Source organism: Tympanuchus pallidicinctus, unplaced genomic scaffold (genome assembly GCF_026119805.1).
Source record: "Tympanuchus pallidicinctus isolate F22 unplaced genomic scaffold, pur_lepc_1.0 scaffold18, whole genome shotgun sequence".
Taxonomy (NCBI): domain Eukaryota; kingdom Metazoa; phylum Chordata; class Aves; order Galliformes; family Phasianidae; genus Tympanuchus; species Tympanuchus pallidicinctus.
Genome location: NW_026294699.1, coordinates 10,396,486 through 10,418,800, shown reverse-complemented (window position 1 = coordinate 10,418,800; position 22,315 = coordinate 10,396,486). Strand labels below are relative to the sequence as shown.

General features: G+C 53.3%; 2 protein-coding genes across 7 annotated transcripts in view; both read right to left on the bottom strand.

Annotated features, from left to right (window-relative positions):
* Window positions 1-177: 177 nt before the first annotated feature.
* Window positions 178-2,081, bottom strand: RASD1 (ras related dexamethasone induced 1). The gene is made up of 2 exons (XM_052680129.1): window positions 1,671-2,081; window positions 178-1,459 (listed from the first exon to the last, which is right to left on the bottom strand). Exons 1-2 carry the CDS (start codon window positions 1,954-1,956, stop codon window positions 909-911), a joined length of 837 nt encoding a protein of 278 aa, XP_052536089.1. The 5' UTR covers window positions 1,957-2,081; the 3' UTR covers window positions 178-908.
* A 4,654-nt stretch (window positions 2,082-6,735) lies between these two features.
* Window positions 6,736-22,315, bottom strand: part of PEMT (phosphatidylethanolamine N-methyltransferase) — a 37,766-nt gene continuing 22,186 nt past the window's right edge. For 3 of the 6 annotated variants that reach the window (XM_052679618.1, XM_052679619.1, XM_052679614.1), the window contains exons 4-8: window positions 16,175-16,320; window positions 12,819-12,930; window positions 9,104-9,178; window positions 8,494-8,554; window positions 6,736-8,407 (exon numbers count right to left, since the gene is read on the bottom strand). In XM_052679618.1, coding sequence (XP_052535578.1) covers window positions 8,500-8,554; window positions 9,104-9,178; window positions 12,819-12,930; window positions 16,175-16,320 — 388 coding nt within the window. In that variant the 3' untranslated portion in view covers window positions 6,736-8,407; window positions 8,494-8,499. The other 3 variants (XM_052679617.1, XR_008205912.1, XM_052679615.1) reach the window with 3 other exon arrangements.

The window sequence follows — 22,315 nt, the reverse complement described above, 5'->3', positions numbered from 1 at the left end:
CCGCGCCGCCCCCTGCGGCCGCTTCCCTTTGCGCTGGGAGTCAGAGAAAGTGGGGTAATAAAGGCACTGAGCTGAGTGCTGATCCAGCCTTACAGCTGGGATCCGGCCTGGGTTTGACGGGATTTGGTTTCGCTGCAGGGATCGGGGAAGAAGCGAAGGCGAAAACCCCGCAAGGCGTCATTTGGAAAAAGGTTTTTATTATTTTGTAGAAAAAATAAAACATCAAGTTTCAGCCACGGTAGAAACACTTGAAGGTTTTTGTTCATGTCAGTGACAACCAATACCTACATAAAGTGCCTATTGTTTTCTCATTTAAAAAACCCTTCCCGCTCCCCCCGCCCCCCAAATCTTGCAAATCAGACAAGACAAATGTAAACAAGAGTCAGTTTTTGGTCCATTGGGGCTGTAACTCTGCAGAGTCTTTGCAACAGCTTAGAAGTGTCTTCTGCACGTGTTTGGCGAACACAGACAAACACACGACACAGAGCCAGAGTCCGTGCACAGCTTCTCAAGTAAAAACAAACAGAAGGAAACAAAAAGAAACCCATAAGCCCCAGGTGGATTCTCACAGGTCTCTGCCCTCCTGACAGCAATGCCCTGGCCCAAGGCTGGGCAGTTTGGGAGTGTTCGTACCCCCAGCTCACCATCTGCACTTTGCCATTATCATCTCTCTGATTCCCTCCTGCCTCCAAGTCCTCCCCCTCACCCAACACGTGCCCCGGGGGGGGGGGGGGGGAAACCAATGGGAGGAGGGAGGCCGAGGAAGAGGCAAATCTGTGCCCAGCTGGGTGCGTGCCCGCCCTCCTGCCTGCCCAAAGTCCCGTTGGAAACGAGCATCCTGCCCCCTTCCCTTCCTTCCTTCCTTCCTTCTTTCCTTCCTCCCTTCTTCCCTCCTCGCGCTGGGGCTCCTAGCTGATCACACAGCGGTCCTTCTCCTTGCCGTGCCCTCCGCCGATGGCTTTCTCACGGATGTACATGAGGTCGCTGTGGACGCTGGGCCGGCGGGCGAAGGGAGCCACGACGCCGTACGCCTCCTCCGTGCTGCCCCGGCCGCCCTCCTTCAGCAGCTTTTTGCCTTTCAGAGCTTTCTTGTGCAGGATGTCGCAGTACTGCACCGAGACCTTGCGGTGCAGGTCGGGGCTCATCTCGCTGGGCAGTTTGGCCATGGCGAAGAGCGCCTGGAACATCTGATCCAGGCTGCTGTTCTTCTTGGCCGAGATCTCGAAGTAGGCACATTTCTTGGGATCTGCGCCCACCAACTGCTCGATCTCTCGGGGCTGCACCTCCCGGTAAAAGTCCCGGTCGCCTTTGTTGCCGCAGATGACCAGGGGCACCTCGATGTTCTCCTTGGTTTTGTTCTTCAGGCACGACTTGGTCTCCAGGATCTGCTGCTTCAGGCGCTGCACCTCCTCGAAGGAGTCCCGGTTGTCCAGGCTGAACACGAGGATGAAAACATCACCTGGGGACAAAGTGGGGACGTGAGATGGGGATGCACGCACCGACCCATAGATAAACAGGGGAGGGGAGAACCAGGCAACAAAGTCACCCACCCAACGCACGCACAAAATCCCACCCAGAGACGGGCAGAAAACCGTCTCTAAAGTGACCAAGAAAACCCAAACTCCAACAGGAGAACCCCCATTTCCTCCTGGAGCTCCCCATCCGCGTACCTGTGAGGATGGACAGGCGCCGCATGGCGGGGAAGGGGTGGTTGCCTGATGTGTCCAGGATGTCGAGCTGGTAGACCTCACCGCGGATGCTGTAGAACTTGCGGTGGAAGTCCTCGATGGTGGGAGTGTACTGCTCCTCAAAGCGCCCGGTGAGGAAGCGCGACACGATGGCCGTCTTGCCCACCTTGGAGGAGCCCAGGATGACCATTCGGTAGCAGTTCTTGGCGGGGATGCTCAGCTCGGCCTCGCTGGGACACATCTTCTTGATCATCGCTGCCAGTTTCATTGAAGCCGGCCGAAGTGCAGCTTGCGCCGAGAGGACGAGGAGGAGGAAGGCGTGGTGTGCCCGGCTGCTCGGCCCCTCTCTCTCCCAGGCTGGAAGGCCGCTCTGAGCTCCGCACGCCCGCTGTCTCGCGTTATATGCAGGATGCAGCGCCCGCCCCTCGGCGCGTCACGGCCCGGGGCTGAGTCAGTGCCGCCCCGCTCCGCCCCGCACACGGCGCGGTTCCGTCCCGCGGGCGGTGCGGCTGTAGGTGCGGGTCTCGGCGATCCGCCCGTCCCAAACGGGGAGCGGAGGATCCGGGACGCGGAGCAGAGACCTCGGGGAGCCGCAGCCCGGCTTCGTTTCGCGCTTACGGTGCCGTGCGTGGGATAAGCGGCAGAAAAGGCGCTTTTGGGGGAGTTCGGGGCACGGCGCAGGAGTGGGAGCCGAGAGTCGGGGCGCCGCCAGGTGCTGCGGCCCTGAAAGGGGGACTCTGTGCTTTCTGCTGAGATCCCGGCCCGAGCTCTGCTACCCCAGGCTGATACAAGCTCGTCCTCGGCTCCTTCCCCAGCCCTATCCCGAGCCCGGTCTCGGCTCGACCCTATCCCACTCTCAGTCCATCCCGATCTTATCCCGACCCTATTCCCATCCCCGCTCCAACCTGTCCCTCTCCCCATCCCGACCCCATCCCAGCCCCTGCTCGTACCCCACCGCCTGCAGCCCCTCCCGCCCCCGCTAGAGCGCGGCCGAGGGCCCCATCGCAGCTAGGGCTGAACCCCCCCACCCCTCCGAGAGGACACGGCCGCAGCCCGGACCCGCAGCCCCCGGGGCAGCGAAGGATGATGCTCACGGGAACGCAGAGATGCTCCTGCCGGCTGGCTGACATAGCTGCGATTGAGAAACTTTGGATGAACGGCACCTCTGAGGATGTTCAAACAAACAAACACAGCGACTTTGCAAAAGTCGATGCTTAAACCTGGTTCCGAAAAGCAGAAGCCCCACCTGAAACATTGCAGGGGTCTCAGGGACGGGTGGAAGCTGGAATTTGCGGAGCACGGGGCATTTCAGCAGCGCTGCTGAGGAAATGGATGCTGCTGAGCTGACCGTCTCCTCTGGGGGTGTTCTCACACTTGGAAGTTAATTTAAGCACTCTCCAACGGTTTATGGAGGAGCTGCAGCTGAGAGGCAGCAGCCGAAGAGCCGCAGCTCTGGCAGAGGCTGTGGGACACGGTGTATGGGGCTGAGCCCGTATTGATCCGAGAGCGAGACAGAGAGCAGCGCCAAGGGCCCGTTATAAAACACAAATGTATCAACCCAAAGTAACGAAAAGATCATTTAATTGTAGCAGCTGACGGAAAGCAGCAGGAGGAATCAGAAGTGCCTACCTCTGGGGGACAGACACATCAAATGCCTTGATTAGATCTTGCTGGTAACCGTACCCCTATTAATAGTGCCAGGAATGGGTAAAAATAGCCTGCTCGAAGCCTCCTCTTGGGCTAGCAGGCTTTAGCAAATGGAAAATCCATTTCTGCAAAGGGCTCTTTGGTGACAGCAGAGGTGTGGGCTGGGGGGGGGGGGGAGGGTGACAGGAGCTGTGATCCCTGGGTGTGAGGAGTGGGACCGGAGCTGGCAGAGCCCACATCCACCATCCATCAGCCCAGGGCGCAGTACCTGAGGCTCTCTCAGAATCACGCAGAGCCAGAACAGAGCAGCATTAGGAGGCATTAAGCCTCAGTCCCGCAGGAGCACCTCAGCACTGCTGGTGCACGCAGAGCACGCTCGCTTGTATCCTGTGATGGATGAGCACAGCCCCACCTCGCCGTGAGGCAGCGCCTTCCCACGGATACGGCTGTCAAAAACTCACCGCCTATTTCTGAGCCGGCTGCAGATTGACTGAGCCCGAAGCAGGGGCAGCTATGGCAGCATTTCCCCCAACTGCAGTCCGACCCGCCCCGGTGGGTGCCGGCTTTGCTGCCTATGCAGGATGCGGGTCCTGCGCCTGCTCACACAGCCGCTCTGCATGAAGCCGGCAGCTTGGGGGAACTTTTTCTGCAAGCCACCATCCTCAGCAACAATCGCTCCCTGCTGTCTCACTGTTTCTTTTCTACCTGTTTCTACCTCAAATGAAATTCCACGAAAGTGGCACACATGGGCAGAACGTGCAGCTCCCTGGGGTCCCACCTGGACAAGCTGTGCCAGTGGGGGTGTAGGAAGCAAAATGTACCAGAAAGCTGTGAGGCACAGCTGAGCCTGGAAGAGGAGAGCTGGAGGGACGCTAGGAAAGGAACAATTGCATCAGCACAAGGCTCTGCTTGCTGCTGGAGACAAGAGGTGTCCGCATCCCAGGGCTGTGCTGCTTCCCATGGGTCCAAGGGGTTAAAAGATGAGCAGGGATTGTGCCCCACAGCTCACAGCCCCCAGACCCCTCCTGGGCCATGGAGAGGAGTGGATGCCACGTGAGCTCCGTATCTCCACTCTTAGGATTTACCATGCCCTGTTGTCCTGTCCTACCAATCACCTGCCCTGTTCTACACAGCACCGGGGACTCTGTGTGTGTGCACACCCCCAGCCCTGCAATCCTGGCTCCCAAATTCCTGCTGTTTCCCCCCAGGCCCCAACTGCTGCCCCACTGCTCCCCAGGATGGAGCCAGCAGGGAGGAGCACTGGGCAGGGCAGGCAGGGAGGGCTCTGCTGTAGCTCCCATGTGTCCCATGGAGAAAAATATCTGATGAAATCAAGATGCAGGACCCGGCGTTGCTCTTCATTCCCTATATTATTAGCTTGTCTCATTTTATTAAATCCCCTTTATGGCTTTTCAAAAGAAGCATGTAATTCACAACGTATAATTTTTCCCAGATGAGATGCAGGACAGCAGTGGGCTGCTGTGTCTCTGAGCATCAGGGGCTGCTTTTATCTCCTTCCTTCACCCTCCTACTTTGTTTCTTTTTGCAACACTTTTCATGTCTCCTGTTTCACCCTTGTGGTTTGATCAATAAAGAGCAGGAAAGCCAGAGATGGCTCAAATCCCCAACTATTATGTGCATAGAATCAAAGAATCACCACCAAGGTTGGAAAACCAACCAAAAATCATCCAGTCGGACCAGCATGGCTCCTGCTGTGGCATCACATGTGCATGAGGCAGCTCTGTGCCCTGCTCTCCTGGCGTTCTGCATCCCCTCCTCTTCTCCCATCACTTCTTTTGATGGGCTTCTAATCATGATTGGGATGGGACCCAGCTCACAGCTGTGCCATGTGCACGGAGCAGCCAAGCACTGAACAGGGCTCAGCTTCACAGCCCAGGGACACTGGAAGCATCTGGATCTGTACCCAACTCCAGCAGCACCTGCTCACCTCTGAGGAGCATCAGCCACCCTGGGATTAGAGAGAAATGTCACCTGTAATCAGACCTGGGTGGCTCCAGGCCTGAAATGTAGGGCATGGGGGAGAGAGTCTCGGTGACCCCAGCAGATGTGTTGCTGCAGATTTCAGGAGGGTTCCCATGGAAATGGCAGCAGCTGCCAGGGCAATGGGACAAAAATAAAAGGCCTTCAAATGAAAGCAGAGCCCAAGAGGCAGCAATCAGAGATGGGCTCTCCAGGCTGCGGGGCTGCTCAGCACCGGCATCCAGCTGCAGGCAGCCCCCCTGAGGATGAGTCCCATCACATCCCTTCCTCCGGGGCTCTGATGAAGCAGTCAGTGCCCATCCTGCTCCTGAAAGCCCACGTACTGCTGGGCAGCGCTGTGCTCTTCCTTCTGCACCAACCCCCAACCCAACCACTGGTACCAGACCAACCCACACCCCCTGCATGGCCACACCAGGCCGACAGCCTTTTCTCCCTAAGGTGAGTGTAGTGCTGGATGCAAGCAAACACGGCACAGAGGTGATGGGTGGTCGCTGTGGAGTGTGGGGCTCCAGGACTGCTCGTCTGGCTCCGATGCTCCAAGGAACAGCAATCAGGATGCAGCCCAGTGTGCCCCTGCGGAGGGGATCCAGCAGTGCCATGCACTGCAGCGACTTGGGATTGCATGGGTAGTTTTCCCTAAAAAAACATCCCATGGAGTTTGATGTGTTCAGTGCCACATGCATACGGACCACGTGCGCACGGAGCGCGGGCGAGGTTGGCACAGAAGGGGAATGTGGGGCAGAACCCCGCTGACATGTGACTGAGGGCAGTGCTGGGGGCTGTGCTGTGTGGGGTGAGCGGGGGCACAGCAGTGGCCGCGCTGACCTGGCTGTCCCTGCCCGCCAGCAGTTGTCATTTAACCAGCTCCTCCTTCCCTGGTGTTTGCATTGGAGAAATGCACCGAGCACAGGGAGTTATCTGCTGTATCTGCACAGGGCGTCGTGCCACTTTCCCCCAAGGCTGCAAACAAACTGCTGTGCCAAGCCTGAACATCACAGCATGGCGCCGGCAGTGTGAAATCGGGCACAGCCCCACGGATGAGCGGGTGGAGAGAGGGAAGGGCTGGGTGTGAAGCACCCACTGCAGCACAGAGCCCCTGAGCCTTTGGGATGCCGTGAGTTTGCAAGGGAGCGTGGCCCCATCAGTGGGTTTGTGGCAGTACACACCATCCTGGGGGGTTATCCTGGTTCACACACCATCCTGGGGGTTATCCTGGTTCACACACCATCCTGGGGGTTATCCTGGTTGGGGATGGGAGCTGTGCAGCCAGAGTTCCCCATCCTTGTGGTGGTCCCTGCACTGGCAGTGAGGCAGCACCAACAGGGCTCTCGCTGTGTTCCCAGTGGAGCAATCCTTCCTAACAAGCACACGGCTCTTCTGCAAACACCGATTTCACCTCTCAACAAATCTGAATTTATTTGCACCAGTGACTTCGAGTCTGGATTGGCAACTCTGACACGAATGTCTGCACAGTGCAATGGAGCCTCTCCTTGCTGGTTGCTATGGCACTGGGCTGCTTTAGCCTCTGTCTATAAACATTCGACGTGGAGGGGATGTGGAAACTTATCTAAAAATAAAATACTATGCCCAAGTCTTTAGGAGGAAGGTCGTCGAGATACCAATAAAAAAATAATCCTTGTGCAATGGCTCAGAAGCAGAAGCACAGCGTCCCTGAGCCCTGCTGGAGGAAACAGGAAAGGAAAGAAAAAAAGAGAAAGAAACCTACACTTTTAATTCCCATTGAGCAACGCTGGAAGGGTGAGTTACAGCCGGGCACGAGCAGGAGGGAATGGGACTGATGTGCTGGGAGAAGACCTTCTCCAGAGGGGACGTTGTGATGCTGGGACGAAGCACGGCGTAACTGCAGGACCAGACTCAGCCCGTGTCCCTGTGGGAGCCGGGAGCATCGCTGATCCCTTCCCTTTAGTTTTTGGTGTTTTTTTTCGGTCATACATAGCTTATTTCTCAAACCGTTCTGGGAATCTGTAAACACTGAGTGTGAGGCTGTGGCGTCAGCCCTGGGATCTTCTTTCTGGAGCCGGATCCAGCAGCAGGGATGAGCCCAGGCTGCGTTTCATCCCGGCTGGTGGGGGCAAGGCACTGTGTGGTGGGATGGTGGGCAGGAGCCTCGTGTGGCCATGGGGAAAGGAGGAGCTGCGTGGGGTTGGAGGGGCTGGATGGGGTTGGTTCCTGGGGCCCAGAGAGCAGTGTGGCACCGGCACCAGGGGACTGACTGCTCACTCTGCTGATGGGGACTGAGTCTTTCTATTGGTCTTGTCCACTCCCAGACTGGTTTCTCCATGCTGGCGCTTTGCTATGGGTCAGCTGCTATGTCTCTGTCCTCTCAGGCATTCTCATCCATGTGCCCTGCTGTCCCCTGTCTGGGAGCCTTTGCAAATAGCACAAAGATGCTACAGAGCTCTGCAGCAGTGGGAAAGCACGGGGTGGACGAGGAGGTCTCTCTGCTCCGGATGGGTTTATGGTCAGATTTGCAGAGGTTGCCCTTCTTCGTCCCCCTGCAGTTTGAGAGCTGCATGGGCATCACTTTGATCAAGCCATGCCTCTTTGGCAGTACCTGTTTGCTACAGAGGATCAGTGAGCTGTGTCCTCCTTTCCACATCCAGCCTGCAGAGCGAGCCACGAGGTCCCATGTGCTGTCCAAAAAGCACAAAGTGCCCAACGCTGAGGAATGGCCGTCCAATGCACCCCGTCCTTAGCAGCTGTAGGATGGAGGATCACCCGCTGCCATGCTGCTGCATGCTCACACCTTGCTTCCAAAAGGCCCCCGGTGCCTCCATTGCTCGTTCTGCCCTCCAGGCTGGTGCTGGAGCTGGGTTGCTTCGTCCCTGCAGATCTTCAGCTGTCAGTGTGGGAGGACAGGTTGGGGGGCTGAATGGGGCTCTCCAGCTCCTGTGCTCACACTGTTCCTCTGATGGCTTCCGAGACTGCAGGGCGCTCAGTTGGCTCATTAGGGGTCTGGGCTAATTACTAGGAAACATCTCAGTAGGAAAATGGGCAAATCGGGCAGCACGAGGCGCAGCAGGGCGCGCTGCACTGAGGTGTCCGAGGCACTGCATTGTGAGAGGCAAAGAGCAGAGTCTGGTGAGGAGCTCGTGCAGAACCCAGAGCACGTGGCACGGCCGTTTTGGAAACGTACCTGTGGCTAATTGCTCTTTGCTCCCTTCTGTTTCTGACGGTAGATTTCCTCCGTGAAAGGCCTGTGGGTGCAGGCAAAGGAGAAGGGCAAAAGAAGGGGGGAAGATGAAACCATGAGTGCTGCACACTCTGGGAAAGCCCACCTCCCACCTCCCACCTCCCACAGAGACCTTTCCCAGCGCTTCTGGGACCATTCTGGGCTGCTTTCACCCAGGGCTGTTGGACAGCTGTGGGGTGAAACATCAGAGAAGCCCTTCCAAGAAATTAACAGATGCAAAATGTTCTCCTTGCACCCCATCAGGCGCCACTACGAGCCCTCTTCCTGCCTTCCTCATTGTTTTCATATAGACAGAATTAGGCATCCGAAAGAGAAAAAAGAAACATATTTTGGTAAAAATAAGCAAATGCACAAATGTTCCTAGAACTCAGCACATAGTTTCAGAAAGGAATCTGCCCATTATCAAAACAATCGGAAAGCAATTCTCTGTTTTCCTTATTCCCCGCTGAATGAATCGGAAAAAAACATCTCTGCTTCTGCAGTTCCCCGAAACCTCGGGAGTTAAAGCTGGTAGAAATAATTAGAAGCTCTCCAGGTTTGCAGAGCTACTCACCCCTCGTACAGCACTGCAATTGTGTAGGAAATTGCCACTACAGCTGTCAGCAAAAGGCCAGCTGGGCTTGCATGCCTGTTTTGAAAGAGAAGGAAAAGATCAGGTGAGTACATGGGCTTATGCAAGACCTGCTTTAGAAAGTGAAATGAGACGTTAGGCTCCACAAGAGCACTCTCTCGCTCATTAAACAGAAGAGAACAAAAGGTGGATTTTTTTTCTCTGCTTAATGTTAACTGTCTTAGACAGATGTTACTTGGCAAAGACTCTTCCCCAGCCTACTTCGGCAACTTCTTTCAAGTCTGATCCCCTCATGTCTCTGTTCAGAGAGTTTCTGCTTTGATGCTAAGTCCTGAGATTATAAGGCTGCTTAATAGCTGAGCAGCTGCTGACGTACGGCTGCGGCTCCAAGCCAGTGCTATAAGGGAAATGCCTGATGTGCACAGAAATACGGCCACCCAGGGTGCAGGAGGCACCTGGCAGACAGAGCAGCGTATGGTCGTGTAGGCAGTGAGCTGAGCCATCACAGGCTGAGATGGGAGGGATGGAAGGGATGGCAAGGATGGGCAGAGATGGAAGGCGTGGGCAGAACAGAAAGGATGGTAAGGGGTGGAAGGGATGGCAAAGAATGGCTGGTGAAGGCAGTGGGGTCATTGCTAAGGCCCCAGGATCCCAGCAGCCTCCAAACCAGGTACCAAGAGCACTCCGTGATGTGCAAACTCCCCACAGAGTCCCAGTCTCGTCTCCCCAGCCAGGAGCATGGCTGTGTCCAGTTCATTGCTTAGCACTAGACTCCCAAACCTTCTTTCTGCATCCTATGCCTCCAGCTACTGGCTGCACGTGCCCTTAATTAGGACACTGCTGCTTGTCTTTAATTGCTGGTTGGAGCTCAGCTCTCTGATGGGGACAGGAATTGGCTGTCAGCAGAAAAATGTACTTAACTGGTCCCTGGTGAGGATAAATGTCTTGCAACCCTCATGCAAGGGGACCAGCCCTCTGGGAAAAAGTGCCTTCAAAGGAGAGACCAAACGACCTGAGCCCCACACCACCCAAAGCAGCCATCAGGTAGTACCTGGCCACATCAGTTCCTGGAGAGATGCACACAAATCTTCACTTTTCCACTGCTTCCATTTTACAACAAGGTTTTTTTCTCATTAGGAAACAGGGGACAACTTCTTCATTCCCAGCCTCCTGCTATTACATGCTTAGTCATGTCTCCTCCTTGATTTGTATCAGAGAGAACAAATTTGCATGATTGTTTGTTGACAGCAAGACCTCTAATTGCATCATTTGGCTGCAGTGCCTGCTCTGATTTACACAGCCTGTTGCCATGAGTTAAAGCACTTCCCCTGCCACAGACACACAAGTACACAAGGCCATCTCTAGACAACTAATGCTCCATTTGTCTTTCGGGAAAAACGAGGCTGCTCGATTGGAGCAGTAAGAAGCACGTTGGTGTTTCACTCCTCTTATGAGCTCGACCTACTTCTTGGGCAGCAGCTCATTTTGTAGCAGGGTCAATGACGAGTCAGCCAGGTCGGTTTTGTGGTCCTGGTAGCAGCCAGGGGCTTTTTTGAGAGTTTGTCTGTCCCCAGCCATTGCTGCATCTCCACACTGCTGTGCACATTTCACAATGCTTGTGTGCTCACATCCTTCCCTTCCAGCACTGCTGGTCCTGAGTTCTGAACATGGGGTATTTGCTCCTGTTGTAGGCTTGCTGTTCCCATTTTCATGACAAATGTGGAGGAAACCTCTCCCTGTGCATCCTGTAGGCACAGCAAGGAGCCCTGGCTGCCCTGTGCCCGTTGCTCGCTGTGTGCAGAAGGGGCCAAAGTGCTGCCCGCTGTGTGCTCAGCAGACACATTTGTTTTGTCCAAGGAGCTGCCATTAGTTGAGTCTGGAATATGTGCAACATCCTGGAAAGGAGAAACTAGCAGCTCTGGCCTCAAGTGATGCTCTTAATGTCGGAGTCCTAATCACAGGCTGTCTGGGGTGCTGCCAGACTCGCTTACATTACGCAGTATGTACCCTTGTGGATGTAAATGAATCAAATCCTTGGGCTCTGATGCCACAATATGGGGTGTAATATATCACTGAGGGAGGAGAAATATGCTCTACATTTCAGGCCTGTCCAAAACCAGCCAGAAGTTGTGCTCCTCGTGTGCCAACAGCTCAGCTGCACATCCCTGCTGCCAGAACGCTGGCTCTGACCCACATCTCAAAGCCCTGTGGCCCCATGGAGAGCTCAGAAGAGCCCTAGGATCCCCATTACAACTCAGAAACGCAAGCTGAGATTCCAGAGGAGAGAGGCAATCACCATCACAGTGTGTGGGGCTGTGTGGAGCTCCCACAAGACCAGGCACACCGTGCCCTGGTGCCACTCTGCACAGCTCCAGCAATTTGTCAACAGCAATTGTTGCTCACGCCTCGCTGCCCTTTATGGTGGCAGCCTTTTAATGAGAAAAAGAGGCAATCGTGTCGTTGTCTCGAGCCGCTTCAAGCTTCTTTTGCCCAGGACTGTGGCTAAAGACCAAAGCGAAGTGCACCCAGTATGAAGTTGCTCCGTCGTGGGGGTGAGGGAGGAATTTCTGCAATATAAACAGCTTGATAGGGCTCACCTGGTTGGGCAGGAATTCTAGGAAATGGCTCGATTGTAAAATAATACGGACCTCCTTACGAGCTCTCCATCCAAATACCTCCTTGTGGGGTGGCATGTGGGGTTCTGTGCCCCTGTCCCCTGCAGCTCCTGTCCCCCAGTTCTTGGGCACTGTTTCCCAGGGCTTGGGCCCAACCCAGTTGCCACGGGGCTGCAAGGAAGGCAAAGGGTGCCGTGCAGTGAGCCCTGACGGCTGCAGGGGGGATGTCAAAGTGCAGAACGAACACAAGGCTCAGTGACACAGGCTTTACTCATTAACAGGGGCCAGAAAGCACTGCAATGCTGTGCATGTGGCTGGGAAGGCGAGAAGTGGCAAAGTGCTTTGTTTTCCCACTGTTGTCTAAGAGAGGAGTCCCACGTGGCAGGGCCTGTGCAAAACACCAGGTGATAAAGTCCAGCAGCACTCTACGGGCTCCCGACACAACCCTGCCGTGGCTTTTACTCCACGCATGGTTTCTACTCCAGGCAAATAAATAAAATGTGATATCAAATGAAAACCACATAAAACTTATTACACAGAATCGAGTGTATTGCTCATTTACTGCTAAATTACAGCCTATTCATTTCCTCCGAAGCAGGCTATTAAGCTGTGTTGTATGACGAGGAGTTTTTCGGAAGTGCTATCGCCATGCAGTGGGGGGGAGGTGTGCTGCCTTGTTTTGTTTCTTCCAGAGGTAATTACAGGGTCACACCAATCCCTGGTATCAGTGCCTGGCCCCTGCTGAGCGACACTCGGCATGAATTCGGCCCTGGCTGTTGATTTTTCCACGTGCAGAGCTTGCCAAGGACCCCATTTGGCTGCAGAGCGTTTGCTGATGTTTCCTCTCCCCAGCACTCGGCCGTTATTTATTTTTCGACAATTAATTCCACACGTCTTTTTATGACAGAGAAAGGTTTTGCGTGTGCAAAAATAGTTGGGAAGCGAGAAGCCAGGGGCGTGCTGCATTTCCCCTGCTGCTTTACTCCCCAGCTGTGTCACTGCCGTCACCAAATGCTTCTTTGGCTGCTGATCCAAGCCAGCACCTTACCCCCCCAAGAACCATGAGAGGAGCACATACTCACATGATGGACCAGCCCAGGTAGACAGCTGTGCTGCCCCAGTACATGGGGTTATCCAGGATGCTGAAGGGGAAGCAGGTCACTTTTGCCTCCATCAGGATGCCAAAGTAATCCCCTGTAGGATGAACAAAGAGTTTCTCATTAGGCTCCATGAAGTGGGGTGGATCAGCATGCAACGCCATGGGGCATCCCTGCCATGGAGGCAGAGCAACGGCAAACAAAGGGTTTTGCTGCTGACTTTCAGGCTGAGAAAACAGCAGCAAATAGGCTGCATTTACTCCATCTCCATCAGCTTTTCTGGGAATGGCTCTCTGCCCACCAGGAAGGGCTGTGTGTTTGTGCACTGCGGTGAGGCGATGGCAGCTACATTCCTCATCAGGACACAGCTCTCGAGGTCCCAACTGCTTGGTTCTGCTTTTTCATTTGAAAATCGCCCCTCTGAAGCCACTTGATGAGGAAACGAGTGCACAGGATCAAATACATCTAGTGGGGAAATAAGCCCGGTGCACACTAATGGTGTTTCGTGACGGTACAGCTGAGACCGCCGCCACCAAATGCCCCCATTCAGTGCCACTCTTATCTCATAGTTCAGAGGATTTCTCAGAATTTCAGAAAATAGCACCTCTGCCTACAAAACGCTCAATTATCGGCACGGTGATGATGATGATAATAGGTGATTTTCATCTGTAACGAGGAAAGCTTTCAGAACTGTCAGCTTCCAACCAGCTTCCTATCAACCTCAGAGCAATCTTTCCATGACAAGCGAGGAGATGCGTGCAGAGGCATTTTGGGGGAGTGACAGGGCTGGGATGCAGAGCTTTGGCTTTCCTAGGGCTTATAATGAGACCACGAAGGCCAGCAAGGATTCTGCTGTGTCCTCAGCACAAGACACGGCGTAACGCAGCGAGCAGCCCATGGCCATGGGTTGTGTCCCCAGCCCATTCCCTGCCCTTGGGCAAATCTCCTCCATCCCTCCCAGTGCCATTGTGCACCGATCACAATACCAGTCTTTCTCGTCGTGCAGTGGGGGTGAGGATTAATGGATGGTGAGAAAGTGCTCGGAAATTCAGATAAAAGGCATGATGGGAGTGCAAAGTATTCAAGGTTATTATTATTACCTGGATCGTGGTGTAATTTCTTTGACCTCACGTGGTGCAAAAACATTTATTTCCAAGGATAAATAGTGCCTGCCCAATTATACAATGCTTTTGGGCTTTAACTACAGGCCACTAAGTGAGATAATTGCCTGGTATTCACACGACATGTTCTCACAGTCGCTTGGCAATGTGACTCCGAGATTGTTCTCCTCGAAAGCCCCCCCGAAGCCACAGCCCATTGCTGTGCTTTCTTCTGTGTCAAAACGTTCATTATCCCCTGCCCGCCCTCGCCTTCGGGTGGAACACTTTGCTCCCCAAAGGGCGCTGGCGCAGGGGAGGTTTGCACAGAGTGAATGCAAGCAGCAGCGAGGGCCTGCAGGCCTTTCATCCTGCAGCAGTGCTTCCCACAGCCCCCTGAGGCTGACCCGGAGCTGCTGGGTCCACCGTGACCCACTGATGGGTTTGGGCATGCAGTGCAGCCCTCGGCCCTTGGGAAGTCAAGTACTCATTATTGCCTGTGTCAGAAAATAAGGCAAACGGCTCCAAAATAAATTCCAGCCAGTGCATGGCTGGGAGAAGGGGAGAGAGAAGAGCTGCCAGGGCAATGGGCTGCATCCAGCCACAGCAGAGAACGGGAGTGGCACCACTGGGATCTAATGGGCATCCCTGATGCAATTTCCTTGTCCTGCCTTCTCCAGCACTCACTGCTGTAAGAAAACCCAAAAGGGAAAGGTCCGATGCTGTCGCAGTCAGTTTATTAAATGCCTGGGAATCTCTTGATCTCTCAAAACGTCTCTTGAGCTCAGTCGACTGAGAAGATCAGGATGATGTCATTACCCTTTTCTTGACGAAGAAGCTCAGTTCTTTGCCACCCGCAGCAAGAAGTGCCAGCGCTGCCCGCGCCAGTGCTGTGTGTGCAAAAGAGCGGTGAGAGTACAGTCCTGAGCCAGATGGCACCACGTGAGCCCCCCGAGACCTGCAGACCCCCTCCTTGCTGCTGACTCAGTGGGATGAGCACAAGTGCCACTACAGGCCACCGGCACCCAACTCCTCCCTGCTCAGAGCACGGGGCTGTGCCCCTGCTTACGCTGAGCCTGACTCACTCGTTTGCTTTCCCCCTGTGGTTCAAGGCCAGTGGGTCCTCGTGGGCAGTGAATCAGGCTTTGCGTAAGCAAGCCCAGAGCTGGCTGTGCTTCAGGAGCGCTCAACCAGCTCGAGCTGATGGGTGCTGCCCTGCCTGGCCTCCCGGACACGTCTCCATGCACACAGCATCACCGTGGGTACGTTCTGCCCCGTGGCCTGGGGATAGGGATGCAACACGGGGCCAGGAGCATCAATGTTGAGAGCACACGTCCAGGAGCACTGGGATCTGTTTCTGGCAGCAGGAGCTTGGCCAACTCAACACATTTCTTTGCAGCTCAACTTGAAAGCAGGAAGGCTTATTCCCGCCCTCTCTTCTTCCTGGAGACGCGGCAGGAGCTAATTGAATTTGGTTTGTAAAGCACTTGCAAAAAGCACAGCCTAAATGCAGTGTCAAAGCTAGAGCTGTCATTATTCCAGCCAGCGGGAGCTGCCCCTTTCCTCTGGTATTTATTGTTCCTGTCTCTATTTTATTTTTATGAATTCCACACATACTGGCATGTTTCTAAAGTCAACAATGCTAATAGAATTACGCTCTAAATGTGAAAGCAGGCACAGTGGAAAATGCCTTTTGCCATGAAGCGGCAGATAAAAGAATCTGTCAGAGAATGTTGTGTTTATTGCAAGGGGAAGAGCAAGTGAGATTGTGCCTGAGCAAGTGCCGGGGCTCAGCACGAGGCTGCTGGATGGCTCCTAATTCTTCATCCTCCTCTTCTTCCTCCTCTTCCCACCGTGCAGTGCTGGTGTTGGTGCTGACCTGCTCACAAGATCTGCCCTTGGGCTGCCTTCTCTGTCAGATGTTTGATCTCTGAGATCATTAGCTGGTTTCTAACATTTCAGGCTTGATGCAGAAGGTGATTAGACTCGCTGTAGAAAATCACTGCACGATCATCTCGTGCAAAGTAACAGCAAGGCTATGTCGTGCTTTGGTATCACAAAGCCAAGACCAAACCTAAACGCACCCTGAAGACAAGGAAGAGGAAATTCACAGAAGGTTCTGCCCTACCAAAATCATAGACACAGAATATCTTGAGTTGGGAGGGACCCGCAGGGATGATTAAGTCCAACTCTGGGAGGATTAAATGACCTTTCTGGTTCAGCTGTTGAATTTTTAGTGCTTACCTAGGAAGGTCCCGGTGAATCCCAGTGCTAAGAAGCTGGAGATGACAAACAAGGTCCCTACAGCCATGATGGCCAAGCCTGAGTAATAGGCCCAGTGGCTGTCCAAGCCGTCCAGCTTCGGCTGGCTCTTCATGGCTTCTGTGAAGCTGTCGGAGAGACAACAAGGGCTGTTACAACAGCGACTCATTGCTAACATCACCCCTCGGGGAGATGCAGAGCTTTGGGAGAGGATGCTGGCTGGGGAGGGCGCTTCTCAGGGTCTCTTTTTCCATCTGAACCTATTCCAGCTCCCAACGGCAGAAGCCACAAAGTCTGGTGAGCAGCCGGGACTTGCCCTGGGGAAGTTATTTTTACTTGCAACCCTTGATGACTCCTGGAAATATCAGCCCTACTGCACTACAGTATCTAAAGATGCCCTTGAATGTAAGTGCTGGAGGCTGCAGAACCTCGGCACTGGGAGGGCTGGGAGCAGTCTGCCGGGTTATCTCGTGCTCCCACCCCCATTCCTCTCCTCCACCAAAATATTTTGCAGCCTTCATGTGTTCACCACGTGCCCAGGAGTGATTCATGGCTGCAGGCTGACAGGCAGGGGGAGGATTTGAACACCGAAAGGAAAACACGAGATACACAGATTTTGGAGTGTGAGCACTGCTTCTCATCGAGGCACTTCAGGTCTGACCTTCCCAATACTCATTTGTGAGTGCAATAATTGTGACCCCCCCCATCTTGGGCCATCTGAACTTTGCCCAGGAGCAGGGCTTGGCCTCTCGCACAGCTCCAGTACCCATGTATGCCCACAAACAGGAGAACTCCGTGATTAAGAAATGCTCATTAATAACAGCGAGATAACAGGTCCACAGTGCTGTATGCAGGATCTCTCCACGTATGTCTGACACACGAGGTAGGAAACTTGCAGCTTTTTTTTTTTTTTTAAATGGGCACCCTGGAGACTGAAATTCAAGTGGAATAACAGCACTCCTGCCTCTGGCCATTGCTGCCTGCTGGGCACAGCCTTTCCTCCTCGTGCTCCTGGATCTTCACGTGGAAGGAGCCCAGTGGTTTCCCTGGCTGCTCCACCATGCACTGAGTGCCCTGACGTTATCTGCAGCATTTGGGATGTGGTTTTTTTTTCACGTCCAGCTCTCTGAGTCTTGCAAATCCCTCGGTTTTCTTTGCTGCCTCAATTGAAGCCGAGAGCCCTGCCAGAGATGTGGCTGCAAGCACACCTTGCAAAGCCTCAGAAGGCAGATGGAAGGCACACATCGAGCAAAGCCAGGGATGATTCCTCATCCTTATGCTTTAGAAACTTGGATGATATTTTTTGCTCTCCTTGGAGCTCTTTCCTATAAGATTTACTGCTCTCTGGGAGCTTTTAGGCCCCACAGCAAGGTGCTTCATTTTCACTTTGGACTGGAGCAAAGCAGCAAAACATAGAATAAATATCATGTGCTTGGGAGAGAGCAGGAAAGAGCCTGGGAGAGTTGCTGCAGTGCCCAGCACACCTCCCTCCTCTCACCAGCTTCAGTTTGGTTCAGCTTAAAATCAGTGCTGACGGAAACGTGCCATCCTGCCTTATCGTGAAGCCGCAGCAGCCTCACATCCCTTTTCATGACATCCCTGGTATTTATTACTAAGTGACACAAGTGTCCCCTATGACGAAGCCCAGGCCTGCATCCCCGCTATCAGCACAGCCTGGCTTTGTGTGCAAAGTGATTGCTCAGAGGCTGTTTTTGGCTCAGGGTGATCAGGAATCATGCCATTACGCATCTCTGAGCCTTCCCTTTCCTATGCTCGTGACCCTGCTTGGCTTTGGAGTACAAGAAGAACAAAGGTGACACGAATGAGATGACCACAAATCAGCTTTGCAACCAATCTGTGATGGGGGTTTGCTTTGGCAAAGACATCTTCCCTGCTCCAGATGATCCCATTCCCCCTTTTTTTTGGTATGGCTGCACTAGCTGCCCTCATCAACATGTCCCACTTAGTCCCCTGCTGTTCAGCTTACAGCTAGAGAGGGAGGTGTTTGCATGCAGATAATGGACTGCCTTTCCCTCGAGTGATGCTTTATATCTTCCTAAACGCACATTCTATTTGCATTAAACATGATGCACACTGGAGTTTTCAGGATTGGTAAATAAACCTTTTAAGCATTTATGATGCCGGGCCACGACAAGCAGCATGGAGCTGTCAGAGACAGCAATTATTCTGGCATCTGTGACTGCTCCTGGGTGGCAGGGGAGCACGGCGGCTCTGAGGCTCACCCTCCTGGCACAGGAGGAACAGGCGGAGGCTGTCTCCTTCCATGTCATGCAGCCGTTCCCTTTGCCATGTGCCTCTGAGTCACATTCATTGCAGCCTGTATTTCTGGCTACATCTCACGGCTGTGTCCCGGCTCGGCGCCCAAGAGGACCTCAATTAGAGCCATGCTTTGTCCCAGTACCTGGAAATGCTTTGTGCGCCGAGCGCAGCGATTGCCATGGTGAGGAGCTCCTCTCTTACAGGGCACAGATAGATGGGCTGTGACCTACTTTAATCACACCCCTGGCTGCTGGCTTAAAGGTGCCTGTGTCTGGGGGGGCGTGTGCCCCCAGTTCTGAGGAGGGGATGATGCTTCCTCCAACATCTCCCTATGAGTATCTGCCAGCTTTCCAGTGTGAGTGGCACAGGTGTAAAACCCAAATCCACCAAAGCAGCAGATTTGGCCAATTCCTGAGGGCTGCAAACAGCCCGTGGCCACCACAGTTGTGTACATTGGCTGGCTTTGCACCAGGGAGCCAAGGCAACAGGCACTGTTTGGCCCACCCTTCCCGAAACAGAGAGGCACGCGCTCAGACACTCATCTGTTGCTACGCAGGAGGTGCTGCTGCGTGGGAATAAAGTACATGAACTGGAAAAACACCCACAAAATGGCCCTGCAGTGTGGGGATGGGGACGTCACACAGGTGGAAGTGGTTTTAACCCGTGGTGTGTTGGGCACCAGGGTGAGAAAAATGTGCTGTGGGTACTGGAGGCACCAGCCAAGTTTGTAGAAGCAGGCGTTCATTTAGTTAAGAGATGACTGCAACACCAGAGAGCTTGCCATGCAGCCTAAGTACGTCCCGAAAAGTCACATGAAGCATGAAGCAAGCCTGGAAGTGTTGCCATATGGAGAGAGCAGCTCCAGGCCTCCATCAAAATGTGGCCCACAGTGACCACATTTTGTAATCCCTTTCCCATAAAGGAGGGCAAAGACCTCATCAAGCAAACTGGGTCGCTGCTGCGATGCTCCCTTTAATGATCCCAAAAATCAGCCTGGAAACTGGGCAAGTGCAATTGGGGCAGAACTGGGCCAGGGGCAGGAGGCAGCGGGAAGCAGCAGAGGTGCAGGACGTCCTTGTGCTGAAGGCTTTGTTCCTTGTGGCAATAGCAGGCAACGGGGGTGAACCCATCCAGTGGAGCCCAGCAGCAAACAGTGCCGCATGCACACTGCAACAAAAGACCTTGTTCATTAAAGAAACAAATGCTGAAATAGTCCTACCAGTAGCATCAGCAATTTTCAGCCTGGTCATCATCTTCACAGCTTCTTTTGCCAGTAATGACTTTGCTTTTTTGCTTGCACCACTGTCAGTTATTTAGGTCACACTGTTGAGCAGCAGCTTATTCCCCTGCCTGGCAGTGGCACCTGGGAGTGCTTTGGGCCACCTGGGGCTTTTCCTGGACAATGTTGGAGGTGACTTTGGCTGCTTTAGGCTCAATTCTCATCAGAGCACAGTCATTTCTGCACAAAGCACTCTGTCAGTGCCATTTACACCACCTCTGTTTTGACACAAGAGCCAGGAAGTATGCAGCACTGAGCGTAAAGCTGAGGAACAATACCAGGGAGCGGTGTACATCCCTTCCCTGGGCAAAGACCTACCTTAGGGTAGATTCTTTCTCTTGAGCAGACAGAGCATGGTGCCAAAGGCACCGCCCTTGCTCAGCCTCCATGGAGCTCACTTGGACCGAAGGCAACACACCACTGGCTTCCCTGAGAGCTCTGCTCTGCATCTGCAACGTCCTCCACATGTGTGTGGGTGTTGCCTTATAGCTCAGACAAATGCCCCAACATCCTGAAAATGGGAAGTCCACAAGCTCCCTGTGTACAGAAGCACCTGCAGGTGTTTGCTCTGAGCCAGGGAGCTTGCAAAAGTGTTCAAAGGGGAGCACGGCAGCACCAGAGGCTTTTTGCAGTCAATGTGGTGTCAACAGGGTGGCTAGTGCAGGAGAGAGTGACACTGAACGGAAATTTGGAGGACCTTAAGGGTTGTCACAACCTATGTCAAACAGTCATAAACTGTTTGAGGGTAATTGTTGTTTGGGTAATGAATGATGCAGATCAATGGTTCAAAAGTTCAGGAGGTGTTTTCGCTGATAAGGGACTTGCTGGTGGAAATTCCTGGCTTCTTGTAGAAAGAACTCGATTGTTGTGAAAGTCATCATCACACCAGAGCAATTAAAGAAGCCTGTCTTGTGCCGTTGACTAAGCTTGTCCTCGCTGGTCACAGGTCGTTCTGGATTATTTCTCAGAAACTCACCAAGGCTGATAAAAAAGTTCAGAACAGGGAAACACCCACCTGCTTAACAAGCATAGGATATCCCTCCTCTTCCAACTGAGGTATCCATCTGGAGGGAAACTGGAGACTGCCATGGCGCTGAAGTGGGGACAGGAAGGAGGAGGGGCCCCTTGCACGGAGCATGGGGCAAAGCAGTCATGTGGCCCTGCAATAGGGGCTTCCGGCCAGGATGCCAACCTGCAGCCCCTACCCAACAAAAACACCCTCAAAGCATACAGAGAGGAGTTTCAAAGGCTGATTTGGAGCTTTGGGATGCAGTGTAGTGGGCAGGCTGAGCTGGGCATGGAGGCAGTGCGTTGTCCAGGTGTTTCTCAGGCCATCTCCAGCAGCTGCAGATCCAATGCTCATCTTGAAATCATTCCATTGCTCCCACTGGCAAGGACTTGCCTTGTTTGAATAGTGTGAGGTACAATGTTGGGACAGGTCAGCCTCTTTGTCCCTCCCAGCCATGCCCTATCAGTGCCACATGGTGACCCTGGAGCTCTGCAGGACCGCTGGGAGCAGAGGCTGCCCCTTCTACAGCTGTGTTTTTAATTAAAGGCTGGGCACAAAGCTTTGCATTGCTTCCCAGACAACAAGCAGCTATGTCATCTGTGCAAGAGATTGCTGAGACATACTCCAACCAAATCCTAGCACACAATGTCACTGAGACATGAGCAGAGCACACACATGCCCTCTGCAATGCCTGAACTCAATTATGGCCACATTCATTCCAGGCTTTCTTATGGCTTCTGCAATAAGCAGTAGCTGTGACAAACGCAGAAGGGCAAGAGTAGGTCTCGGTGTCACTTCCAGGAAGGCAAAGCTCTTAACTACATGTGCAAATTCCAACCTGAGATCTCGGTGCCTGGGAAATTACCTGAAGTACTAAACAACCCATTAGCTCTGACCCTGGCATAATTGAATCTGGAAATTTAGTAGAGTCTGTCTCTTCTAACAGCGTTGAAGATAAAGCCTATCAGATCACAGATAAATTGCTGGCATTGAGGAAATCTTCTGCAGTAAACCTCTTTGCTGCACTTAGAACGTCAAAAGGCGTATTCCCATGGTGTACAGTGCATCAGTCATACAACACTATTAGCTAGCACAGGTAGTATTTAAACAGATCACAGATGAGAGTTTAAAGAGACTGCTTGCTAAGTGCACAGATAATCCCACTCTTCTGCTCAGGAAACTGCAGCTTCTTAAAAACAGGTTTAATTTTGTTTATGGTTTCCATGAGAAAATGAAAAGATTTTGCCGTTACATATGATCCGTGCTGAGCAAACAGCCTTCCTGCCACCTGGACTGCACACAGGGCAGGGGAAACAACCCTGAGAGAGAGGGACAAGAAAACTTGTGGTGTCTGATGGCTGCTGATGCTGATGGTTTGCTCTCCTGAACACAGCCACCCCATCTCATCCCTCTGCTTGCCAGCAGAACTCCAAATCCTGGAATAAATCTGGCTGAAGGCATAAACCAACAGCACATAAGGCTGGATACAACACTGCAGAGCAGATGTCCCTCATCACCCTGCCTTGCAGATGCACTTCTTTGCATTTATGCATAG